Source organism: Meleagris gallopavo, chromosome 14, assembly GCF_000146605.3.
Source record: "Meleagris gallopavo isolate NT-WF06-2002-E0010 breed Aviagen turkey brand Nicholas breeding stock chromosome 14, Turkey_5.1, whole genome shotgun sequence".
Classification (NCBI taxonomy): Eukaryota; Metazoa; Chordata; class Aves; order Galliformes; family Phasianidae; genus Meleagris; species Meleagris gallopavo.
This window is the reverse complement of record NC_015024.2, coordinates 6,952,763-6,962,093: the sequence shown is the minus strand read 5'-3', so window position 1 is coordinate 6,962,093 and position 9,331 is coordinate 6,952,763. Positions and strand designations below refer to the sequence as shown.

The 9,331-nt window shown below is 36.3% G+C and overlaps 1 protein-coding gene across 3 annotated transcripts in view; it reads right to left on the bottom strand.

Annotated features, from left to right (window-relative positions):
* Positions 1–9,322, bottom strand: part of CACNA2D3 (calcium voltage-gated channel auxiliary subunit alpha2delta 3) — a 399,128-nt gene extending 389,806 nt beyond the window's left edge. For all 3 annotated transcript variants that reach the window (XR_004161297.1, XM_031555548.1, XM_010718481.2), the window contains exons 1-2: positions 8,545–9,322; positions 7,850–7,931 (exon numbers count right to left, since the gene is read on the bottom strand). Coding sequence is in view for 2 of the 3 variants with exons in the window: in XM_031555548.1 (XP_031411408.1) it covers positions 7,850–7,931; positions 8,545–8,663 (201 nt within the window). In the remaining variant the exon portion in view is untranslated. The remainder of the gene's footprint in view (positions 1–7,849; positions 7,932–8,544) is intronic.
* Positions 9,323–9,331: the final 9 nt, after the last annotated feature.

Sequence of the window (9,331 nt, the reverse complement as noted above, 5' to 3'; positions counted from 1 at the left end):
AAAAAAAAAACAAGAACAAAAAAAGACAACAACAATAAAACCACACAAAAAAAAAAAGACAACCAAGCAATCACGTCAGCATCTGTCATGCTTCAGTTAAAACAATTATATACACATACTTATCATACTATACCCCCAATTTATGGACTAGATTAGGTCACCATGTGTTTTTGTTTTTTTTTTTTTAAAGGGCTCAAGAAGAATTTGTTTATACATCTTTCTTATTTTTAATTTGGGTGCTCTAAGATCTTTATCTAGATCTTCCCTATTTTAGTTGCTACCCTTGGTAAATTTGAGTCTAGATTGTTATAGAAACCTGAGATTCATAGCCACAGCTAAGATCTAGTTAAAGAGTTCAGTAAACCAACCCTCATGTAAGAGGGTCTTATGCTGATCTGTGCTCTGGATTCTACTACTCATTTCCAGCTTAAATTTGGTACACTGATTGTAACATTTATAAAGCCCTGTGTGAGCAAGTCTTCATCTCTCTTGATGAATCTCTTCATGCCTTATAATATCATCCTTTGAAACAAGGTGCTAGCCATGAGCAATAAGACACGGAAGTGCCTTTGTGAAGTCCTAAGAGTTCTGTGTCAGATCCTGTCCATAAGGAATGGAAAGGGGTGATTAGATTCACAAATAGCTCAAGTTAGATTTGGGTAAAAATATATATACACATATACACACATACAGAAGTCTTCACATAATTATGAATTTTAACGAGAATCTAGATACTACAGAATCTAGATACTGGCGCATAATTATCCCTGAAATATTGGCACTCTAATACTTAGAATCTAACTTAAACTTTGGGGCTAAACAACATAACTCGAAGAGGCTGAAATAAGCCTTGCAACTTTACAACTAAACTGAATGAGACAAATGGGTTTTAAGAAGCCATTATAGGTCCTGCAATTACTTTATAATTTTTTTAGAGAAAAAGAGTAAAAAGAAAACAGAAAAATGGAGAAAGAATGAGAGTCAGAAAAACGGACAGGAAAAAGATTGATCACTGGTCTATTTAGAAGGCCTGTTTCGAGGAGTTCTAGTGTCAGCCTATGGCACTGGAGGAGGGCTGTGGGGTAAGCACACTTGTCCAGAGGCCATAGTCTCAAATCAGTAGACAGTAACAATGACCGCCAAGAAGATGAAGAAGAAGAAGATAATCTCCCGGGGTCTCTCTCAGGAATCCCCTTACGCCTGCTAAATTAGTAGGTAAACCACCCCAAGGTCATGAGCAACCGAGTTCACAATAAAAAGTTTGCCAAAGATAAGTTTGTAGCCAAAACTTTCTTGCAAGAAGGACTATCCTTTTGAGAGGGCAAGATATGATACTTTATCATACTTCTTGATATCAGCCTTCAGCTGGCTGTCATGGCAATAGCCTTGCACTGCAAGTGTTTGAGATATGCCAAGCACACCCCAGAAAGTCAGACAGTGCTTTCTGTTGGTCCTTTACAATCTGAAGGCAGGATATTTTATGAAAGCATCTGTCCCTGGAATTTATCACTACTAGAAGGGTACCCAAGGCCCTTCTCAAATTCTAAGTGTTATTTTTAAAAAAGTTTTATTGCACATATTGGTTTTTCAACTACAAAGACTGTAATGATTTTGTCATTCACAGAATAAGTACTTAATCTTGGAGAAGATGCTAAATAGTGTCACAAGAATGTCCACAGTTTGGAAAAAATTTTAAACATAGAAAAAGCAGAATGGGAATTCCATGAGAATAATATATGAAAGTATTTCATGAAGACCTCTTATTGAAGTGTCTACATCAACCTAAAAAAAAAATACTGTCTATGCTACCAATATATAATTTGGTACCAATATATAATTTGTGTTGTACAACATGTAACCTTTTATTATGAGCAACAAAAAATTGTACCCTACAGAACAGTAATGACATTTGAAAGTATAGAGTATTGATTAGCAGTTGCTCAAACGTGAATCACTGTTAGAATGCAGTTTCAACTCATGGCAGTATACCTTCTCTGTGAAAATTATCTGCATGGAGACCAGCACTTTTAACCTTGAAACACAAGCACTATCTGTTACAGGCTTAGAAAACAAACAACCTTAAAAGCATTAAGTACAGAAATTAGCATTCATCTCTTTTCAAGATCTGATGTTTTCCAGTTGGATTGCCTGCTCAATTTCTATATTAAAAAAACATGATTGAAAGTGGAAGGTACGTATCATACTTACAGAAGTCATCTCCTATTTGTGTGATACATCAGCAATAGAAAATATTTACTTCTAATAATACAAGTAAGAGGATCACGCTATACTTGCAAAACCTGGAAATACAAAATATTCTACAAAACACAAGAGTACTGGTAGCAGAAGAGCACAAATTCAACACAGCTTTAAGCAGGGCTTTGCATTTAAAAAAAAAAAGAAATATTAAAAATGATTGATAATTCACATACTTTAAAGCATACCAAGAAATTCATTCTTCTGAAAAAATATTCGAACAAGAGATGAGAGTAAGTACATACAAGATGCTGGTCCAACTCAAAGGCAAAACAAAATTACCCAATGCTTTCAGAAAAGGCAGGACTTCATCACAAGAAAGAAGGAAAACTGCAGTTAAATTATTGAGAAAAGGAAACCATGTTATTGAAAGTTAGATTGTACTATGATGTTTTTCTCTCCAGATCAATATACTAACTGAAAATCAGGATTGGACCCAGCAGGTTTCCCCACACAGTAGCACATTTTTTTTCTCTTGAGAAAGAAGAAAAAATAAGATATTTATGCAAAATAATTTATATCCTCACATAATAATACTGAGTGTGTAAAAAAAACACTCTAACATACTCAGCAACTAGTTTGACATGGGGAATAACTCCATTATTTACATGGCCTGGAAAAATTGAAGAGGAAAAGGGTTTAAGTCTTGCAAGCTGCAAAATAGCATTGTGTTAACCATCAGAATTTAAGTGTTTTAAGATGCAATTTTCTTTTATTGTTTAATGCTTGATTTTAATTCAGTGATAAGAGACAGTTTGCATAATCTAAAGTTCAGAAGTATGAATGTAATGAATTAACTGTAAATAGAGTTTTCATTAAGCTTAATATGATTTGCCTGGGTAGATTTTGTTGTTTCGGTTTGTTTAAAATCATAGACGTCTTACAGGTTTGTTGTGGGTTTTGGTGATGGGCTTGTTTATGTTGTTTATATAAATACACACACACACATATATAAATTAGGTGATTTTTCTTCTATCGCTTTTTAGCAAGATTAAAATTAATAGTTCAGCTGGCAAAAGTTAAATAATCAAAAAGGCAGTCCATATCTGCAGCTTGAAGTGCACATCCCAATCCTACTGACCCTTTCTTCGAAGAAGACAGCAGTAATTGAAGAGTCTTGAGCAAAGAAAATAGAAAAGCAGCCTGAAAAGACCAGAAAAAAACATCAGGCTGAATAAAAGCAACTAATGTCAAGATGATGGTACTAAATTTCTGTGAGAATTTAAGTCACTATTATACATATTAAAACTAAAGATAACTGCACCACATGAATCAGATATGCCAGCTGAATGCAAACTGACCTAAGTCACGCTGTTCTATTAGTTTTGTACTGACATTTTCGTAGTTGTAAGAAACAAGATACAGAACTAGGTGGTAAGACAAAATGTAATTTTGAACCTTTATAAATAGGAATTCTGTACTGATGGAAAGAGTTGCTTGGAGAAAGTACAATGGATTTGAGAACTCTTCATACAATGAAGATAATATTGAAATGAGTGGGCATGTGCAGACTTAGACTGCTTGAAATTAGGGCTGTAAGTGCTTACATAACACTGAAGACTCCGTTAAGCAACTTACATAAGGATATTCTATGAGGGCTTTAAAAAAAGCTGGTTTCAGCAAGAAGCCTTCATGGTAGAACCCTCAAAAAAAAGAGTTCATATTCAATTATTACGTGTTTCTATAGTAGTAATAAATTACTATTTACTGTTCAAGACCAAATCAAGAATTTCTTAGAGTACGCATAGTTTTCTCCAAGAGAAATCTAAAAGCACAAACCACCTCACATATAGAAATAATTGGACTTATTTGATATTAGAGATTTACTGTGCAAATGTCAATTATTTTTAACATTAACAGAAGGCAAATTACCTCCACTTTCTACTTGCATTTTATTGCTACTATTACTTTGCAATAGCATATAGAACTGAAAACACATCATTATCATGAAACTGTAACGTGAACAATAGCATTCCCTAAGCATAGAATTTTGGAGGAATAATCATAGAGTGAAATGAATCCATTCCTGGGATCTAACCCTCGCTTTCATCCTATACTTAAAAAGCCTGGCTTTGCCACCAGGCTGTGCTAACATTAAAACTAAAAAATGATTAGCGTTTAAAAAAAAAGTTTAAAGATGTGTCAGGATTCAAATAAAGCAGATGCCTTTTCCAAGTACAAGAAGAAAAAATTCTGTCATACAGTGCTACACGTATCCTAAGAAACAATTTAAATTTGAATAGATTTTAGGCCCCAAAAGTATTTTCTAGCTAGGTGAAGAGCATGCACCAAGCAGCTTCATTTATGCTACCTAATCTACGTGACAACAGTAAAACCTCCATAAACCAGCTAATTTAAGAATAATATTGTCCTGTTTTCTCGTGCTTGGTGTTTAGAACACAGAACGGCCTTCCTTCACTCTGAAAGCAAGTATTGACCATTAAAATGAAACATTTAAAAGTGTTAATTTGCTTTAAAATCTCATCTTCATTTCTAAAATACTTACCAAGCTATTATTATTTTCTGAACTATTTACAGTCTCTGTATTTTATCTAAAGCCAATTGCAAGAGAAGTCATATATCCCACACACTGTTAGAAGGCATAACAACATACTTAGATAAGGTTATTATAATAGAATGAAATTATAAAAACACTCAGTTGAGATAAACAATGTTGCTTTTTTAAGAAAAGAATAGTGATAAAAATGTTCTTATACATTTCAAAACTCAATAGGACTGCAATGCTGATTATTCATTTTATGTTCACAGCACAGCGACAGGATTTGCGATACCTGTATCGATACTCAGAGCTACAATCCGACATATTTTTTTTTAACTGAGATCCCACATAACTTCATTTTCTCAATGAAAACTCCAGACGGGTTTCATGAATTTTAGTGAGGAAAGCATTTGCATAAAAGATTGTGTCAACAGAACCTTGGTGTACCACGCGTTCCTTTGAAAGTAGCACTCATCATCTATGCTAACAAAGTGAACCAAATAGTCTTCACATTAATTTTTCATTTATCAAGCTTTTATTAAACTAAATGGCACTGCAAAGCAGTTGATAATTAATAAATCCATACTGCCCAGTAATTATACACGTTTTTATATCTTCATTTACTAATGATGCTTAATTCATGATCAAAAAGTATTGATTCATCCACTTAACATTAGAAGTCATGCTGCCTCTACAAGTGGAATCTTGCCTTTAAGAAGACATTGATTCTGATCACTCAGCACACAGTAAACACCAAATGGATTCTTGATGTCTCACTAGTGGCAGAGGAAGAAAAAAACAACAAACAACCATGCTTGGATTTAGAGCACTAATGTGCTATCACTGTGGTGAATTGTTATGACAACTTCTGCCATTGACTTCACATGATGAAAATGCTTGTGAATCTTCAAGTTTGATATGCTTTTATTCATGGAAGCTTACAAAATAAATGTTTCACAACAATACAAAAAGATTCATGCTAAAATCATCTGTCATATGACATGGCCAACACTAAGAAATGGCAAGTTTAAAAGGACAGACAAATGGAATCTTTCAGTGAAATTGAAAGGTACCAGAGTTTTCCTCAAACTGTTATAATCAGAAGGCAAGAAGAGAGGAAAAAAAGAGTAGAGGATGCAATAGAGGAACAAATGAACTCAAAACACCTTCAAATCTGCATTCCATCTTTCTCCTTTAATTCTAACAAATGCAGGAAACAAAAACAAAATAACGTGGAATAAATGTATACCGTCTACCTTTAAAAAGAGGAATAGGGTTTTGTCAGTGAAATAGAAAGAACGCTGATGAAAATGTAAAATGAATAGCTGCCTATTGCCTACAATTATAACAGCCTATAGGAAGGAATGTTGATACTACAAAGGGAAAAGTACATTACAGAAATGATTAACCATATATTCTACATCTACAATGTATCTACTATGAGGAAGAGAAGCATGATCTTATACTGAGTGTTTGTGGATTTTAGCACCATTGCCAAACACAGCATATTCCATATTTTCCTGATAGACAAAAATGTTTTAAGTCATTTTAGTTCAAAAATGGCTGCATGTGGAGCTGTTCCAAAGTTAAATAAATGTACTTGCTTGTTAAGGGCTGATAAAAAATTCAAGCCTTTTAATAATATTTGATTAGATACTAATTGAAACTGAAATGTCCATCTGCATTATGAACTTAAAGAGTTTATACAGATTTAAGACTACACTAAGATTTTAAAGAACATGAGCTAAAAAAATACAATAAATATTAAATGTCCTCATTTTTAGATTTAAAGTTCACCAAATGTCCTTAACAGAAGCTATTTAATGGCCTTGAAACATATTGAAAGACCTCAACTATTCATGTTCTTAATAGCTCTGTATTGCAGCATAGGTAAGGACAGGTTTCACAGTCCTGGGTACATAACAATGAAAAGGCATAGTACTAAGGATCTCCCATGCTTTTAAGTATTAAGTTAGTTGCTTCTGCAGACAGTATAAGCTGTTTATTTGAACTGCTACCTTTACTGTCCATTACATAATCTCACAAGCATACAAGCCTTTCAAAATAAGTGCTACAAGCTGAAGCTTTTCCTTCATAAGCAAACAAAAACAAACAAACAAGTGTTACTCAAAACCAGAAATCACATCCAAAACAAGCAGAAATTTAACATATGGGTTGAATGACTGGTCTCTATAGTCAGAGAGCATCTCAACGTTTTTCCATTTCCACATCACATTTTAAGGATCACAATAAATGCCAGAAAATCACATTCTTAAAAACTTCAACATATTTCTCTCAGTCTTTCACAATGCCTTTTTCAGCAATTGCTGTAAAAACGAGCGGTCTGCAATACAGAACTTTATTGTTGGCTGCATGTTTAAATTAGTCTAGATGCAGTCTTTGATATATGCCTAATACTCAAATCCGCTTTCTCATCCCCTTCTGCCCAAATTATGTAGACTTATGCCAATTTCTCAAGTTTTCGCAATACTTCACTAGCTTATTACCCAGCTGTGCAGCTGAGCAAGAAGATAACCACATTCATTCCTTTTATCTGTAATGATGTAATACATCCCAGCACTGGGTTGAGATGATTGGGGAATAATGGGATTGTAAAAACTGCAGAGATGACAAACAACAGTGCAGCCTTCTTCTCCCGATACAGTCAATTGCATACATACAGCACAGGGCAAAAATAATGAAATATGCCCTAATTCTGCTCTTTGAATGAAGTTAATGTTTTTCATAAGCAGCAGCTGTTTCTACACAGAAACATGATCATCACAATGCAGCAACCAGACAAAATACCCGCAATCTAGATTACAAGTAAAAAAAAAAAAAAAAACAACCACACATCAGAGTTTACTTTCAAATGAAAGCAAAAAAACCCACACCTCTCAAAACCAACTCATTTTAATCAAGAAGTCTCCAAACAGTGCAGTGCAATGCAAAGAGTCATCAGGGACCAGTCTGCAATACAAAAATAGATCTTAGACCAAAGGATGCACTGCTGTGCTTTCCTATTAAAAAATTAAATCTGCCTCCATCTTCCCGTTTTAAAACCTTCTTTATTACATGCAAAAAGATCCTTACCTTCTGCAGGAGCTGGGAACCCGAGTACTTGGCTGCAATAGATTTGATCTCCCCACCAAACGCTGAGGCCCAGAGCTTCACACTGTGAGGGAAAAAAAAAAAAGAGGCAGGAAGAAATGTAATACACATGTCATAGCAAGCAACACAGACTGTAGCAGCTTCAGCTGTACTCATAAGGATTCAAGCAATTTTGCATTGAGGAGCTCACAAAGGAACCTAGGCACAGCAAAAGATTAGCAAAGCTGTTCAAGTATAAGCACAAGCTAGGTGCTCTGCCAAGGTGAGGCCTCTGACTCCAAATCACCCAACCTGCACTTTTTAAAATTTAAACAATCAACTTGCCCAGAAACACACTTTGGCACAATGTGTTTACACACAAATGAAAGGAGCAGATAAAACAGCAGAGCGGTTCTGAATGGTAACTTCTCACATAGCAATGAGTTAACATAACAATATGAACTTCAGTAAATAGGAGTGTTTAAAATAAAGCTCTACTACCACCTACTCCATCAACACATGCACTAGAATAAATTTAAAGTGGTGCCAAGCATTTTAAAGACCAGGATTTCAGAAACAGATGACAAGAGCAAAGGTGCCTTGAACAGCTAAATATCTGCAATAAGAAACAGGAACTTGAGCAGTCAAGCTCTCATCCTTGAGCACGGTCCTGAGAGAAATACCACGAAAACACTTACACAGACAGGGGGATCTGCTGCTCCGATCCAACCACATCCACTAAGGCTGTGTTAAAAGCTGTCCAGAAGATAAAGAAAAAACCCCCAAAAGTCCGAAGAAGATTCAGATTTTCTAGCATTGTGCTTGAAGAGATTTGGGGAAATTCAGGTAAATCTGAATTTAATAGCAGTAGGGGGTGGCTTCTCAAGCCACCCGCACCCCCTCCGCGAGAGCGACACTTGGAGAAATCACTGCTCCATCCTCATCCCTCCCAGGAGTGACCCTCTCTGTGTAATGGAAGGAGAGGACCAGAAGCTCTAATGACTTGAGAACTATTCCGTCCCTGGCAAGAGGGACGCGTTTTCCAGCACTCCTGCAGCCACTTGCACGTAGTTCTTTACAACTCCGCAGTCAGCAGCGTGCTGGAGTTACTTCAGTGACCTACTACTGCTCCAAAGTGCCCTTAGCAGCAAGAAAGCAGACTATTGATTCCAACTGGGGAGGCTGTCTCCTCGCAATTACCGCTCACTTTGCAAATGGAAAGCTGCCTAGAGGTCTCCTTTCCCTCGCCGGTAACCTCCAGCCTTCATCCCAGACGGAGTCAACCAACGACTGGCTCAGCGAGCGGCAGCTGCAGCCTTTTAACGGGATAGCGCGGAGAGAGGCAGGCACAGGAGGAGCCGGACCGGCGGGAGGGAGCTCCGGATGGCAAGAGCAGCCAAAGTCTGAAGGAGCTGAAAGTGGAGTTGAGCCCTTGCAGGGAGGAGAGGAGAGCAGAACGCCGCACGTTGCCGGGGGCTGAGCCAG